This window comes from Mustela putorius, unplaced genomic scaffold (assembly GCF_011764305.1).
Source record: "Mustela putorius furo isolate JIRA1106 unplaced genomic scaffold, ASM1176430v1.1 tig00000095_pilon_pilon_pilon, whole genome shotgun sequence".
Lineage (NCBI taxonomy): Eukaryota > Metazoa > Chordata > Mammalia > Carnivora > Mustelidae > Mustela > Mustela putorius.
The window spans coordinates 28007269-28023903 of record NW_025421280.1 but is presented as its reverse complement, the minus strand read 5'-3'; the positions used below and the strand labels follow the sequence as shown (position 1 = coordinate 28023903).

Here is a 16635-nt window from a genome sequence, read left to right as displayed (position 1 = left end):
TCTGCCTATCTGGAACACGACCCGTGGGGACCCGCTGCATTCCCCCCTCTGGTCCCCTCCCATAGATCTAGTACCCTGCTGCCATCAGTAGCTAGAGCGGGGAGGGTTATAATGAGTACAAGTCTCGGGCCAAATTCTCCAGACGCAACTTTGTAGACAGGAGCCCAGACATCCTCAAGCCTAGAGTCCCGCTGGCTCTGGCCTCTTCAGTGACTTTAGGCACACCTGAGTGTCTCCATCTCCCTGAGCCTCATCCCTAAAGAACAGGCCACAGGACCCTTAAATGGAATTTCTCCAGCAAGGGAGGCAAATGTCTCAAATGTTCTATCCAGCCTACTCTTCTGTCCATGGAAGCCCGTTTGGAACATTTCCTTATGCTAACTGCTAAAACTCCAGATGCTGAGCAATGGGAAAGTTGGCCAGAGTCAGTTGGCCTTGGCCGCTCCAGGGTCTGTATTCTGGGTGAGGTCACCGCCCTTATAGAGGGACTTGGACTCTCAGTCCACAGGCTGATTCTACCAAGGCCTCCATAGTCAATATTTCCAGATTTTAGAACCATGCAGTCTGTGTCTCAAGGACTTGGCATTGGCCTCATCGAGCAAAAGCAGGCACAGATAATCCAGATGAATAGGGGGGCCGTGTGCCAATAAAATTGTTTACAAAGACAGGTGGTGGGAGAGAAGCATCAGACAGACCCACACTGAAGAGCCTTTCGCAGAATACCCAGCCAGTCCTCAGAACCTTCCAGGTCTCAAAAACAAGGAAGGGCTGAGAAACCTGATCTGAAGACCCCAAAGAGACAGGATGACTAAACGTGATAGGGAATGCTAGATGGGATCCTGGAACCGAACAGGGATATTTGGGGAAAACTGAGGATATCTGAATAAAACGTAGACTCAGTTAATAACAGTTTATCAATCAGTATTGGTTTGTTAGTTCTGTCAAAGGTAACTTTAATAGGGGAAACTGGGGGCACCTGGGGGGCTCCTTCAGTTAGGAGTCCGGCTCTCGGTTTCGGCTCAGGTTCCATGCTCAGCACAGAGTCTGTTTGTCCCTCTCCCTCTGCTCCTTCTCTCTCTCTCTCTCCCTCCCCCAGAATAAATAAATAAAATCTTAAACAACAACAACAACAAAAAATCAGGGACACTGAATGTGAGGTACACAGGCATTTGCTGAAATATTCTTACAATTTTATGTAGATCCAAAACTATTTTAAAATTAAAAGTTTGTATCTTTCATAAAAAGACAGCCAGATGGGGCCTGTGGGGCATAGTCTGCAGACCCAGGACTTAGTTAAGCTCCTACCACCTTGATGAGGTGTTCACAGTAAATCTCAGACAGGGAAGACTCTGGCAAACTGAACTTGGACCTCTCATACCTAACCTAGAGGTACTTCCTTCTCATAACAGACCCTAAAGCCATAGTTTTCATCCTTCCTTGAATCAGAAGAACCCCTCGGGCTTTGGTTTAAGAATGTTAGATCCTTGGCCTTTTCAGAAATGCTGCAGGTCTAGGATGGGGCCCAAGACTCTGAATCTTTAACAAGCCCCCCCAGCTCAGAGTTGGGGTATCCACCTTTCTCTCCTCCCTAACCCCCCAGAGTGTCACAGTTGTGGTGACTTGCTGTGAGGGAAGCGGCCACTGAAGTCTTGGCAATTCTTTCTTTTCTTTTTTTTTTTAAGATTTTATTTATTTATTTTTTTAAAGATTTTGTTTATTTGACAGACAGAGATCACAAGTAGGCAGAGAGGCAGACAGAGAGAGAGAGAAGGGGAAGCAGGCTCCCTGCTGAGCAGAGGACCTGATGTGGGTCTCCATCCTAGGACCCTGGGATCGTGACCTGAGCCGAAGGCAAAGGCTTTAACCCACTGCGCTACCCAGGTGCCCAGTCTTGGCAATTCTGATTCCCCACTGCTGTAAGCAGGGAGCCCCACCATGACAGGCTTGTCCAGCCCAGGTATGGAGGATGGGTTCGAAGGCTGCCCCTTCCTCAGGAATGTGGAGAGTGTATAGTACCTGCAGAAGAATAGAGAGATGCTCTGGAGACCCTCCAGCACCCCCTTGGGAGCTCACATTTCCTCATGCATGCAAATGCTTGGCTTTGCTGCAGAGAACATACCAGACACCTTTGCTCTTCTCATCATTGGCACCAGAGTCTGTGTCATTTGTGAACTGGCTAGGGAAGCAGTCGTCCCCCCAAGATGAAACCTTCCATAATGAACAACCCACTTACAAAATGGGTCCCCTACTCACAGTCTCCTCCAAGCTCAGCAGCCCAGGAGTGTGCTCTATTCCAGGTGCCTCCCGCCCCCCAAACGCCACTCAGATCAGCTGTAAAGTGAGATTGAAAAGTCCTGCAAAAGGTGCAGGATTTCAGGAAGTCATCAGGTGACCCGGGCAATTGGTCTGACTCCAGTCACTCAGCCTCGCCAATGAGCAGCAGGTGGGGAAGAGAGCTAATCAGCCTGGACTTCAGAAGGGAATGAGTCTGTCATCTGCCTATTAAAAGGAGAGGATTTTCAGCTTGGCTCACACAGCTGGGTCCCTACCTTGCTGAATGAACAAGGCACACTTAAACCAAAGCAGTTCAGGAAGCCAAAAATAAAAAGACAGGCCCAGATGTAGCAGGCAGATGGAAACAGGAGCAAACATGTCCTCCTCCTTGGACACAGAGGAGGCAGAGTTCAGAGCTCTGGAAGTTAATGTGACAAAGAAGATTCATCATAAGACCTAAAACCTCAATTTACACTTAAAGTATAATAGTTGGCAATATCTGTGCACCAAACAACACAGCTGCTGCCTTCACCAAGTGGAAATTCTAGAAGATTCTGGGAGAAACAGCCATAAACATGTAGCAAGAGACTCATTAAGTGGATAGCAAATCAGCAGCAATATTATATGCCCAGTAATATGCCCAAGCCATGTGTTTAAGCAGATCTATGGACCTATAAGAGAATAGATAAGAAATATTCATAGAGCATTCACTAGACTCATTCCTATATCAGGCCATGGAGAAAGCATCTAGAACTTCCAAAAGTAAGAACTGTGACAAGCAGCACTCTTAACAATGCAGTGAAACTAGAAATTAATTCTTCAAAGGCCCTTGCAGATGGAAATTTCTTTCAGAAAGAAACTGTAAATCTCTGTAAAACAGCTCTTGGATGAAGGGGGATCTGTAAACCAAAATTACAGATTTCCTAAAAATCCATGACCGGAACTCTATGTTATCAGAATCCACAGGACTATGTAAAGCAGTACCAAGAGGGCAATTTGTAGCCATAAACACTTTATATTCATAAATAAGAGTGAATGAAAGTAAGTGAGTTAGTTTCCTAGCTCAAAAACCTGAGAAAAAGAACCAAGTAAACCCCAGAGAGAATGATTTGGCTGTTGAAATGGATGAGATGAGCCCTCGGGGATCCTGATGAATTCCTCAAATGTTTTAGATGCCCTAAGAACCAAGCAAGGCTCTCCCCATCAAAGCTTGATCTGTTCTTTACTCTCTGTGATCTGGCACGTGGTTTCATTATAACCTAAACAAAAATTTAGTGAAATATCAGATACAATAACTTGTTTCATACTTGGTTTCTTTTTCATCTTCCTCTTCCTTTTTTTTTTTTTTTTTTTTAAAGATTGCCTGATCCCATGCCCCTGCATGGTTTGCTTGAAACTTTGGCCCTTGGGAGGAAATCTATCCATTTCAAAGAGCCTGTTCTGGTCCCAGGAGCCCTTGCTGGTTTTCAGTGTTTCTGTCTGAACTGGTCGTTGGTACCAGTGCAGATAAGAGTGACAGAACCCATTAAAAACCGGGGGCACGGAGGTAGACTGAGCATCCCGTCGCATTGTCACTTGGCTCTCTGCAGATGCCTGCTGTCCCTTCACCTGTCCGTCCAGCAGCTGGCTGTTGAGAGCCCACTGGGTGCCCCCAAGTCCCACGGGCAACAGGAAGGAAACAGAATCCAGGCAGAGACCAGGGGTCAGCAGGGCCCTGGAAAGCCTCCACTTCCTCATCTGAAAATCGGGAGCCATGAGGTTGAATGTGACCCCTCCACTTCCTGCCCCGCACCCGCAGACCCCCAGAGCCTATAGTGCCACCTACCTGGGCAGGCTGGCAGTGGTGGCGGGTTGGGGGGAGGGTCCTACCTCCCACCTCCCAGCCACCGTCCTCACCCCTTCCCATCATCATTCTTGTGCTCTCCTGGCATCTTCCCTCTTAGAGCCAGCCCCCGCTCCCTGTATGACAGTTCTCTGGAAAGCGCTCCAGCTGTATTTCTCACTTCCCCACCTCCTGTGATCCTGCTGGCCCATCCCACCCTCCCCTCTGTGCTTTAAGGTCCTGCTTCTGTGCCCAGGTCCCCACTGTGCCCTGGGAGACCGGTCAGTCGCGCTGACGCTCACGTGCTCTCACGTTTGCCTGCCCTGTGTCCCGCGTGTCAGGCTCTTCTCCTGCCCGTGGAACAGAGAGCCCCTCGAGCAGTGGCCCGTCCTGGAAAGGACCCCAGGGTCTGTATTTTCAGCTCTGCCGCTATGGTCCCGAGAGCAGGCACAGACCACACGTAAACTAGCTATACGCCAAGCAGAACTTTATTCACAAAGGGAATTTGCGAACTCGTGGAAGTTGGATTGCATACTGTATTCATGTGTTGTGAAATAGTCTTTTGATTTTCTTTTCAATTGTTAAAAAGTGTGAAAACCATGCTTAGCTCGCAGACCCTACAGAAACAGCTCGCTGGCCATAATTTGCCAACCTTGGTGGAGCTCAGAGCCCAAGACTGTCCCACCCCACCAGACGTCAGGAAGATGTTCTCCACACGGCCAAGTTCCATGAGCATACAGACTGTCCATCCCTGCTTCGGGCCACAGCAGCAGGGTTGGGTCATTTTGACAAAACCCCAGATATTAATTACGTGGCCCTTTGCAGGACAAGGTTGCCCGCCCCTGGGTCCCCTAGTCTCATTTCATCTTTAAACAACCCAGGTAGTCCGAGGTTTTCTCTCTCTCACTTCACAGGAGAGGAATCTGAAACCCAAGAGCAGTGAACCAATTCAAACCCTCCACCCTGGCCACTGGGACCCACTGGGACCCCCTACAGACAGAGCCGTTTGCCTGGGCTCCTTGCCAGAAGGAGTCCTCCACCCCACGCGTGGTTATTTTCCCAGCATTTCCACACAGGAAAGCCCCAGGTTCAAGTGGATGCCTGGGGCTCTTTGCTCAGCACAGGGGGGCAGAGCAGACCCTCCAGGCTCCTCGGTCCGTGGGCCCCCTGGACAGAGACACTGCCTGTCCAGCTTCTGTGCTCCCATCAGGCTCATGAGACAGCTCCCAGGGTGCCTCCTGCCATGTCTGACTGTCGCCGGGGTCCCCAAGGGGGCACAACCTGTCAATGGGCGCAGGCCGAGTGCTATTGCACATGGCAGAGTATCCCCGGAACACGGAGAATACTGTGGAGTCAAATAAGTCTGCCCCGGGGCGCCTGGGTGGCTCAGTGGGTTAAAGCCTCTGCCTTCAGCTCGGGTCATGGTCCCAGAGTCCTGGGATCGAGCCCCACATCGGGCTCTCTGCTCGGCAGGAAGCCTGCTTCCTCCTCTCTCTCTGCCTGCTTCTCTGCCTACTTGGGATCTCTCTCTTTCAAATAAATAAATAAAAATCTTAAAAAAAAATAATAAGTCTGCCTTAGCCTGCCACCACCAACCTCCAGTCACTCCCAGTGTCGCGTTCTCCCCACCCCCACCCATGACAGGAACAAAATGGCTCCTGCAGGCGGACAAGGGGGAGACAGTCTCATGTGGCCCCATCTTCAGGCTTCCGTGTTGCCTCATACGTGCTAATGTTCTTGCACCAGTGGAAGCCCGTCCCCACAGTCCCAGTCACTCCTCTTTCTCCATGCCTGGTCTGAGCTTGGGCACGAGAGATCCAGAAGTCCCGTGTGGCGCGTGGTCTGTGCAGGGACAGAGGCTTCACTCTGCGGGGGCCTCTATGAAGCTACAACCGTTCCAGACACACAGCAGCCAACCAGTAAATTGTTACCAAGCAGAAGTATGGAGGGAGGAAGGGAGGGAGGAACGAGTGATTGAGTGAATGAGACCACACACGACAAAGCCTCACGAACACTTGGGAAGTGAGGTCCTTGGGACTAGAAGATCAGGAGAACAGAAAGCTGACCCTGAAACTAAGACAAAGCCATTAGAATGATCTAGAACTTCCCTCTGAGAAAGGGTGGCCATGGGTGAATCTTGGGGGGTGGGGGCAGCAATGGAGTTATCTTGGGCCCCCTCAGCCTGGCTGGGAGGACACCCACCCCGGGGTGGTGAGGCTAGGGGACTTCTCCACAGGGGACTCCCAACGTGGGGCTCACCTGTCCACACAGGAGATAAGGCTAGCTCATTTGCTTTCATGAGCTCATCCCATGGGGCTTTCAGACTCTGAAATCTGAAAGCAAAAACAGTTTGCCTAACGCGGTCCATCCAGGCTTGTTTGATTTTTGTGTGGGATGCACCAGAGACCAGGTGTAAGCTTAGAAAGGGCTCTGGCATCCCATCTGCCCGGTCACCAGGCCCAAGGGGGAGTGGCCTCGGCCAGGGCAGGCAGGCACCCCAAAAAGTCCCAGGCTGTGGGGACTGAGAGACCAATGCATGGAGCATGGGCTGGGAGTGAGGGCACTGGGTTCAAACCCAGGGTTGTGCCACCTGCCTGCCTGCCCTCAGACTTCAGGGAAGTTAGCAGGCCTCTCTCTGTGCCTCAGTTTCCTCATCTGAAATGGGGCACACTTGTCTCTTGGAAGAGTAGAAGCAAAACAGAGTCAGAAGCCCCATAGCGCCCGGCCTGGGACTGGACTCTCGACGGATCATTCTGTGATGTTACCACCCTTCTGCCTAAAATGTTTACCACACGATTCAGCCTAGAGCAGAGGCGGCATCCTGTTGAGATTTTTTAAAAACGCACCTTCTAAAATTTCTGGCTAAGTAAGGTGCCCAACCTCAATTACTCCAAGTTCAGAAAGCTTTTTGAATTTCCCAGAAGAACCTCAAAAGACAAAGACGGTTGGAAGAAAGTCAGAGGTTTCCCCCCCAGCTCTTGTCATTCTTGGGGTGGAGGGTGAGCAGCCCACCCACTGCTGGCCCAGGATCATCTGCCCCGTCAGAGGAAGGGGTGGGTGTGTGGCTTTTCTGTTAGTTTTACCTAGAAACCATGCTTGGAGGATTTTGAGCTACAGACTTGTCTCTTTATGGTTTTTTTTTTTCCTTCTATCACGATTTGGTTTTGTTTTGTTTATCCCAAAGCATGCAACTTATATTAGAAACGTGTAATTTATGTTATGTAAGGGGGGAAAAGTGCTTCCAGGAAAGTGGAAGCCTTTGTCCCGTAGCATTTTGCCAGGGCTGTGGGTTTTCTGGCCTGGTGGGAAGACAGCATTAGCACGTGGCCTCCACAGCTCCAGTGCCAGATAACATCCCATCACTGCCGGTGCCTGGATCCCTCTTCCTCCGGCCCGTCCACCCCAGGCCCCACAATCGCTGGGATCCCCAGCCTCCCCTGTGCTCCCCTGCGCTCTGAGGCCTTGCGCGTGCCCATCAGCCCCCAGGAGCAGCTACAGAGCAGCTCCCCTGGCTGTGAGCGCCAGGCCAGCATTTCCTCCTCCTCGGACGTATAATAGCAGCAACCGGATATTTTTAGACTGGCTTTGAAAAGTCGCAGTGTGCTGAGACCACATACCAGACGCATGAGGTCACTGCCCCCCCTACACAAAGCCTGGGCTGCGCAGGGCTGGTGGGGGGGCCCTCGCATCCCGAAGACTTTCCCTCTTGTGGTCCACAAGACACCAGCCCCCACTGTTTCCTTAGAAATCCCATGGAGTCTTGCCCCGAGTTCAAAACGGGGGCTGGCGTGGGTCTTTGGGAGGCGCTGGCACATTGCTGAGCCGGGAGGAAAGGCGGGGGGGGGGGGTCTCTGCAGTGGGTCCTGGATCCGGACGGTGCAGGGGCCCCAGCAGAGAAAGAAGCCTGTTCCCCCGGGAAGGAGCCCACCCAGGCTTGGGCATCCGCGCCATCTGCTCATCATTAGGAGGGCTCGCTCACGGAGTTTATTTTCGTTCTGAGCAGGGGGAGGGCCCAACCTGTCCCCAGCTCAGATGGAACCCCACGGGGGTCTCGTGAGCCTGGAATGAAAGCAGGAAACAGACCTGCTGCCTGCCGATTCGATTCCCAGAGCAGAAGGGTAAGAGGCGTTGGGCTTTACTCCAGACCAAAAAAAAAACAGTTCTGAGGCTGAACTTGACAGAAACTAGAGATTAAACCTAGAAAGACAGTTTTCTTCCTCACAGGACTCCTCGGGCCTGTAGCACCCATTGCGGGGCCTCATGACAGGATGAGGGGCCCCAGAGCCCTCAACCACCAAACCCTACAGACCTCTTTAACCCTCCGTCCGTGTGTGCAGCGCCATTCAGCAGTTCAGCTCTGAGGGCATTTCTGGTTGTCGCAGACACAGCAGCCTCTGGCAGGTGGAGGCTGGGGTCACTGCTCGGACCCCACAGTGCACAGGACCCCACCGATGGGCAGGGCCAAGGCTGAGGACCCTGCGCTGGGTTCCATAGGCACTTGGGAAACCAGACCCAGGCCTGGCCACCAGCTGCTGTCACCCAGCCACCAGCCAGGGGCTGTCACAAAGTCAAGACGCGGTCGTTGCCACTGGCTCAAGAGCTTCTGTGTTTAATCCAACCCTCCAGAGACTTCCAAACCTGGCCACGGACAGGTCCTAAGGAAGCATTTGTGAAGAGAAGAGGGCCCTGTGGCCACTGTCTTGACTCGGGAACATGCCTCCTCAGACAGGGTTCTGCCTCCGGGAGGCCCACTCCCCACCGAAAGCGCCAGGCCACCACCCTGCCAGGAGCACATCCCCGCCTTGCACCACGGGGCCGGGGCCAGGTTTCCTCTCTGGGGCTCCTCCTTCATTGTTAACACTCTTGCTGGGTGACTTGGCTGTTGCCTCAGGGCCCATTCCTGGGGTCTGGTGCCACTGTCTTGTTCCAGAACTCTGTGGAACGGAGCCAGAGGAAGTATCCCGGGCCTTCCCCCAGCAGACGCTTTTTTATGGGGCTTCTGCCTCCGGATTCCACACCAGAAGCTCTGATCGTTGACCCCCCCCCCCCCCGGGTTCTTTTCCCTGCAGAACGAAGTCTTTAAGAAAATCCCAGTTCCTCTCTGGGTCAGCACATCCTCTGGTCCCCGGGTCCCCTGCAAGCCTGACCATCTCTCCCCACCCTGCCATCCTCCCTGTGCCCCACCGGACCCTCAGGCACCCACGCTCAGCCCCAGCACCCCTGCAAACCTTGGCCACTTCCTCCCCACTGCCCTCCTGCCTGCATAGCCTCCCACACAGCTCAGCCTTCTCAAACTAGAACATTGTTGGCCCTTCTCGTGGCCATCGAGCTTCCCTTTGTGCATCTGAGCAGGGCATCACCCCGCCCCCCAGATCACCCCTTCTTTGGCCCCCGGAGCCACAGGGGCTTGGACAGCTGAGCGCCAGGCTCTGTAATCGCTTCTGCCTTTCTCCCCTCCCCTGCCCAACCACACCGCTCCCACCTCTGCCAGCGTCTTGCTCCCTGAAACAGAGAAACCGCCCCCAGCACCTTCCTTGCCCTGAGTCTCCCCCTGCCCCCGCCAGGCTTTTTCATACCCTCTCCCTGTCCACCCCTCAGTGGTGTTGGGTACTTCATGGAGAGAGGTGTCACCCCAAGAACCTGAGCCGCGTGTGTTCTGTGTCTTAATCTGGGTAGTGGACACATAGGAGGCCCAGGGGGGACCCCACTGAGTCATAGACTCCATGCTCTGCATACTTTGCTCTACATATTGGGAATAAAGCCCCAATTCATGTCGCAATGAGAATGAACCCCAGAAGCATCCTGCTGAGTGAAGGAAGCAAGACAAAAGGCTCCCTCTTGGGCAAAATATATCCCGAACAGACAGATCCATAGCGACGGAAAGCAGGCTGGTGGCTGCCAGGGGCTGGGGAAGGCGGGGGGCGGGGGGAGAGTGACAGCTAATGGAGATGGGGGGGTCTGCTTTTGGGTTGATGGACATGTCCTGGAACTAGATGGAGGTGATGGTTACACAACATTGTGACTGTACTAAACGACACTGAATTGTTGATGTTTAAATGGTTAATTTTATGTGATGCCAGCTTCATCCCAGTCAAAAAATTCGTAATGAACCGGCTTGTCCTCCCACAGAATCACAGGACCCCTCCAGGCGGGGACCTGTCTCCGCTTCTGCTCCCCGCCAAGCCCGCTTCATCTTCTCCTGGGACCCACAGCCCGCATCAGCCCAGGGCCCACCAAACTCCTTCTGGAAAGGGCCACCCAGTAAATACGTTCAGCCTTACAGGCCAGAATGGTCTTTAGTATCGTTACGCGGCTGCTCGAGCCTGAAAGCAGCCGCGAGCGAGCCGTGAGCGCACAGGCCTGGCCGCAGGCCGATAAAACTGTTTCTAGACACTGAAAGGTGAATAGAATTTTCATATGTCAGGAAGTCCTACTCTTCTTGTGTGTTGTTGTTGTTGTTTTGTGTGTGTGTGTGTGTGTGTGTGTGTGTGTGTGTGTTTTGAACGATTTACAAATGTAAAAACCACTCTTGACTCGCACACGATCCACAAGTAAGCAATGGACTGGACTTGGCCCATGGGCCAGAGTCGACCCTCTGAACCACAGTAGCAGAAGAGTGCTGTTGATAAGCAGTCTTCATGTCTGACACTCAAAACCTGAACCCCTCCCACAGCCCAAACACAGAGACAAAGTGTGTCGGCACACACATGGCTCATCAGGGCCTCTGGCTGACTTCGGGCAAATTGAGTGTTCGTGACTCACACCCAAGGGGACCTCTGAGGTTCTGGGTGGCAGCGCATAGAAATTTCATCCTCACGCTCTGAAACCCTGTTCTTTTTTTTTTTTCTTTTTTTTTTTTTTAAGATTTTATTTATTTATTTGACAGAGATCATAAGTAGGCAGAGAGGCAGGTAGAGAGAGGAGGAAGCAGGCTCCCTGCTGAGCAGAGAGCCCGATGCGGGACTCCATCCCAGGACCCTGGGATCATGACCTAAGACAAAGGCAGAGGCTTTAACCCACTGAGCCATCCAGGCGCCCCTGAAACCCTGTTCTTATCTTCCCCACAGGCTTTCGGAAACGCCAAAACGGCCCACAACAACAATTCCAGCCGATTTGGGAAATTTATCCAGGTCAACTACCTGGAGAGTGGCATCGTGAGAGGGTGAGTTGGAAGCCGCCAGACTGCGGGCCACTGGCCTTGGGCTGGGCTCCCGGGCACGCCTATGAGGAGGGCCCAGCTTGGGAGCTCAGCGTGGAGCTTGTGGCCCTGCAGATACGTGTGAATTGTACGGGGAAGCAAGTGTGGTTTTATTTAAATCACTGATGTGAAGATCTGAGCTGTGGGTCAAAGGGAGGGGCGGGAGGGGTGGGACCTCTGTCCCCAGGTCATCGAGCATGGACCCAGGTGCCCCAAAAGCAAGTGCAGTGAACTAAAGGTGCTAGCAGCATGGAGCTGCCAAAAACAGACAAGGACACACCGAGCTATGTCTTGGTCTTAACGAGGTTTTGAATTCGTGGGCCTGGGGATGCCACAGGCAGAGTTGATGTGGACTGGGGCAGTTGCCAAATGGGTGCCCCTTTAGCCAGGAGAAGACCTAGTAAAGCTGGGTAGCAAATCGAAGTGGCTGCCCAAGGAAGTACTGAAGGTTGGTAGATGGGTCGATGGGAGAGAGGGAAGGAGGGTAGATAGATTAATGGATGGGTTTGGGGGTGGGGGTGGCGGTGTGGATCCATGGATGGTTGGATGGATTTGTGGGTGGGTGGGTGGGTAGATGGGTAGATTCATGAGTTGGGTGGATGGATGGATGGATGGATGGATGGATGGATGGATGGATGGATTTATGTGTGGGTGGATGGACGGACAGATGGATTCCTGGGTGGGTGGGTGGGCAGACAGATAGATTTGTTGGTGGATGGGTAGATAGATGAGTAAATTCATGGATGGGTGAGTGGGTGGCTGGATAGACTTACTGCTAGCTGGGAGAATTCATAGATGGATAAATTTGTAGACTGTTGGATTCATGGATGGGTGATGGATGAATGGATTAGGTAGATGGGTGAGTGGGTAGGTGGGTGAGATGGGCAGTGGGTAGCTGGATTGTGAAGTTCATTGTCTGGTGAAAGTTACACCAGACCAGCATTTTGTGCCGCAAATGTTGAGTTCCCTGGGTGGAGGCACAGTTACTTCAACTAAACGTATAACATGGAGATTGCATTCGTTACTCTGTGCTGTGGTTATGCTTATAAAAGTCTGGCAGCTTTGCAAAGAGTTACTGTTCTCAGGAATTACCTATTTTGTCATCATATTTAAGTCATAATGTCATTTCAGAATTCGGTGCTGTAGGATTTTTTTTTCTTTCTAAAAGTATACGGAGGAGTTACAGCTGGTTAAAAATGTAATTGTGATTTTTTTTTTTAAAGATTTTTATTTATTTATTTGACAGACAGAGATCACAAGTAGGCAGAGAGTGAGGCAGAGAGAGGAGGAAGCAGGCTCCCTGCTGAGCAGAGAGCCCGATGCAGGGCTCGATCTCAGGACCCCGAGATCATGACCTAAGCTGAAGGCAGAGGCTTAACCCACTGTAACTGTGATTTAATACTACATAATGTTTTGGGTTGTTTTTTTTTTTTTAATATGCGAAGGTCTTATGAGCTGATGAAACTCTTTCAAGGTAAAAAAGAAAAAAAAAAAAAGACATCTTGGCACAGTCTGGGGTTACTCGAAGGGCTTATCCCTGCCTCAACATTCTGGTGCAAGGTGCGGTGGGAGCAGGATTTATACTGGTTCCAAGTGATACTCTGAGCAGCCCACTTGTTCCATATGAGGAGGAGACCTGAGCACCAGGAGAAGGCTCCAGCATTTCAGGAGAAGTCCTCAAGTGGCAGAGCCTGGGAATTGGGTACAAAGTATGTTGGTTCTTCTGTCCATCTAACCTCACTGGTGATCATTTCAAATGACAATTCATATTCAAGACACAAAAAGGAAGGTTGTTTTCTCGCATCCTTCGGTCTCTAGCCTCATTCCTTTTTCCCACTGCTGAGGCTCCAGTGGGCAGTGGTCTAGGTGAGAGACCGCCCCTCCCCCATAAATGGCAGTTCTGCTCCAGCCCCTCAGCCCCCCACAGACCATCCAGTGGTCCCCCCAGCTCAGTGCTGCTGGGCACCTGCATGGGCTTGGCCACTCCCCCACCCCCATTGCGGGGCCTCTGACCAGCAGGAGATGCCCAGAGTACCCTGTTGGGCACCGACACAGAATTATACCCCATCTGCAGTTCCCGGGGCTCCCTCAGGGGGACAGAGATGCCAGAAGGCTGCTTAGTATCTTCCTGGGTCCCGGCTGGCTCTGCAGCCAGGGGCCAGACTCAGGAGCCTTTGCTCCCCGCTTGCTCCTCTCTGTGGTCTCTGTTTGGTGTCCCAGGGCAGCCAGAACAAAGTGCCGCAAACCGGGGTGCTCAGAACAATAGAACTTTATTGTTTCACAGCGCTGGATGTTGGAAGCCTGAAATCAGGACATAGGCAGGACAGCCCCCTCCCACCCGCCTCCCGGAGGCTCCAGGACAGGATTCTTCATGCCCTCCTGCAGCTTCTGGCAACCCCAGGCCTTCCTTGGCTTGTGTCCATATCCCCCCATCACGTGGTCTTCTCTATGTCTCACTGTTCTATTCTACTTCTTAGGACTTTGCCCTGGGATTTGGGGTCCACCCTGATCATGGAGGATGGTCATATCTCTCATATCTCCATGTGCCTTCCCTTAATTACATCTCCAAGACCCTTCTGGGGGTCACTCTTACATCTCACATCTTCCAGGGGCCACTGTGTGACCCCAGCTTTCAGCTGTCTGGTACAGCCCGTTCCGCTGGCTGCAGCCCCCCCCCCCCCCCCCCGCATCAAGCTCTGGGCCAGAGGCCCTGGCTGGCTGAGTCTTCTAGACCAGCTTTTGAAAGTCCTCTCTCTGTGGCCTCAGATTCAGGAAAGGAAGTTCCACCTCAGCCCGTGACCGTGGCCGGCCCACGCTCCGAGGAGGAGGTGTACTTCCTGTCCAGGGAGTGGCCACGGCCAGCTGGGGAAGAGCAGGCCCAGACCCGGTTCTGCTTTTGGGGAGGTGACACTTCTCAGTGCCATTTCCTGTGGAGGCCAAGGGTCAGGGGCAGTCCAAGCCTTCCTCCAGTTCCCCAATCTGCAAGGCCTTGTCTTCCTGTGGGTTCAGTGGCTCCGTGCTGGGGGATCCCTGGCCCCCTATGAACCCCGGTCGGGGCCAGGGCCTTAAAAATGATCAGGGAAAGGATGGGGCTGTCACCGCCAAATGGCAGCTCGATGTCAGTAAGGGGCACTGTCCGTCCTCCCCCTACCCGCCTCCGCCGACACAGCACAGGGAATTGGCCACAGGTGGAAATTCCAACAAGAGTCTGATTCTAGAACCAGATGCGGCCTCCCTCCCCATGAGAACAAACCACCAATAACTAAAATAGCTCCTAGCAGGGGGAAGGGATAGGAAAAAACAGGGGTTTGGAAGAAGAGAGGACACAGGCCAAGTCCATGGACACCCGCCCTTGCCTGTCTTATGTGCATGTGTCCCAGGCAAGGCTGTAGACAGGAGACTGCCGTCCCAGAGAGGGAGGCAGGTGGCATCCAGCATGCCGCAGCCCAGGGGCCCAACACTGTCCCCCAGGCCTCCCTCCCTGTCAGGCACTATGTGCCCCTCCTATAAAACAGGATGGGCTCAAATGAGGGTGTCCTGCGGAGCTGTCCAACTCCTACACTTGGTGATGGTGGAACCCATGAAAGACCAGCCCCTCCAGCCCCAGAGGGTGTGGAGGGAGCAGGTCAGGTCCCCGCCGGGCCATCTCCCTCCCATGCAGTCCCATGCAGCAGGTGACCTCTTTAATCTTCAGTATCTCACCTTTCAATGGGAGCCGGTGCCCAACCCCAGCGTGGAAGGATTCAGGACATTTAATCCCTACAGAACAGTGCTGAGAAGGTCACCGTCAGTACTGCCAGCATTGGGAGCGTGGCTGTAGAGGTCCCTGGCCCCTGGCCCAGAGCCCATGAGCCCGTGGACCCCTGCCCATCAAACATCCACCAGGAATGAACGGGTAAATACAGTGTGCCGTGTCCAGCCGTGAGAAGGAACAGAGTTCTGTTGCACGCGATGACATGGCTGAGTCTCAGTCCTCAGGCTGAGTGACAAGGCAGACACACAGTATATATACTGCAGGGCTGTATTTCCTTAAAGTTCTAGACAGTGCAAACGGATCTACAGTGGGGCTGATCAGTGGCCACTCAGGGATGGGAGGTGGGGAGGGGTGACCAAGGGCCCAGGAAACTGGGTCATGGTGGTGGGCACACAGGTGTCTGCCTGTGTCACAACTCATCAGTTCACACGCCTCTAGTTTATGTCCATGACCACTGATGGAACAAAATGGGAAACAACCCAGTCAGGTCTTCCCACGTTGCACACTTCAAGTGTGTGCAGCTTGTATCAATAACGAAGCTGTAAAAAAAAAAAATGAAAATGAATCTGTTTTCTTATATTTAGATTTTTTTTTAAGATTTTATTTATTTGACAGAAAGAGCACAAGCGGGGGAGAGGCAGAGGGAGAGGGAGAAGCAGGCAGGGATCCCTGTAGAGCAGGGAGCCCAATGTGGAACTCGATCCCAGGACTCTAGGATAATAACCTGAGCCGAAGGCGCCCCTTAGAGTTAGATTTTTAACAGAAGAAGCATTTAATTGCTGAGGAGGTGGTCAGTACAGGGGGCCGCCTACCTGTATTGTTTGTGAACACGTGGGTATAATCGCTCCGGTTCCCGCCGCCTGATGGGGTCCCCCCAGGATGCTCCTGGAGCTTTCCGAGCAGTGATCAGCCTGCATCTGGTCTGGGGAGCAGAAGTGGCCAACCCAAGTTCTTTATTTTTATGGACAGCAGTCATAGGATAAGGCAACACTTAGGGTGATTTTTAGGGTAAGTTATATTTTCAGGACTTTGATTATATTCGCAACATTAGGATTATTGGTTTTTGTTGTTTTGTTTTGTTTTTTGGGGTTTTTTTGAGATTTAATGTATTTATTTGAGACAGTGTGAGAGAGAGCCCAAGCAGGAGGTAGGGCCAGGGGCAGAGGCAGAGGGAGACCCAGATTCCCTTCCTGGAGCAGGGACCCTGATATGAGGCTCAATTGCAGGACCCTGGGATCCTGACCTGAGCTGAAGGCAGATGCTTAAGCAACTCAGCCCCCCAGGGGCCCGGGGCGTGTTTTCTTTTTTTGTTTGTTTCTTTTTTTTTTTTTTTTTTTTTTAAGATTTTATTTATTTATTTGAGGAAGAGTGAGTGAGAGAGAGCATGAGAAAGGAGAAGGCCAGGGGCGCCTGGGTGGCTCAGTGGGTTAGGCCGCTGCCTTCGGCTCAGGTCATGGTCTCAGGGTCCTGGGATCGAGTCCCGCATCGGGCTCTCTGCTCAGCGGGGAGCCTGCTTCCCTCTCTCTCTCTGCCTGCCTCTCTATCTACCTGTGATCTCTCTCTGTCGAATAAATAAAATCTTTAAAA

The 16635-nt window shown here is 52.4% G+C and overlaps 1 protein-coding gene across 10 annotated transcripts in view; it reads left to right on the top strand.

Annotated features, from left to right (window-relative positions):
• The window catches only part of MYO9B (myosin IXB), an 84903-nt gene that overhangs the window by 32284 nt on the left and 35984 nt on the right, over positions 1-16635 (top strand). For all 10 annotated transcript variants that reach the window (XM_013060547.2, XM_045082062.1, XM_013060552.2 and 7 more), the window contains one exon: positions 11164-11258. In XM_013060547.2, coding sequence (XP_012916001.1) covers positions 11164-11258 — 95 coding nt within the window. The remainder of the gene's footprint in view (positions 1-11163; positions 11259-16635) is intronic.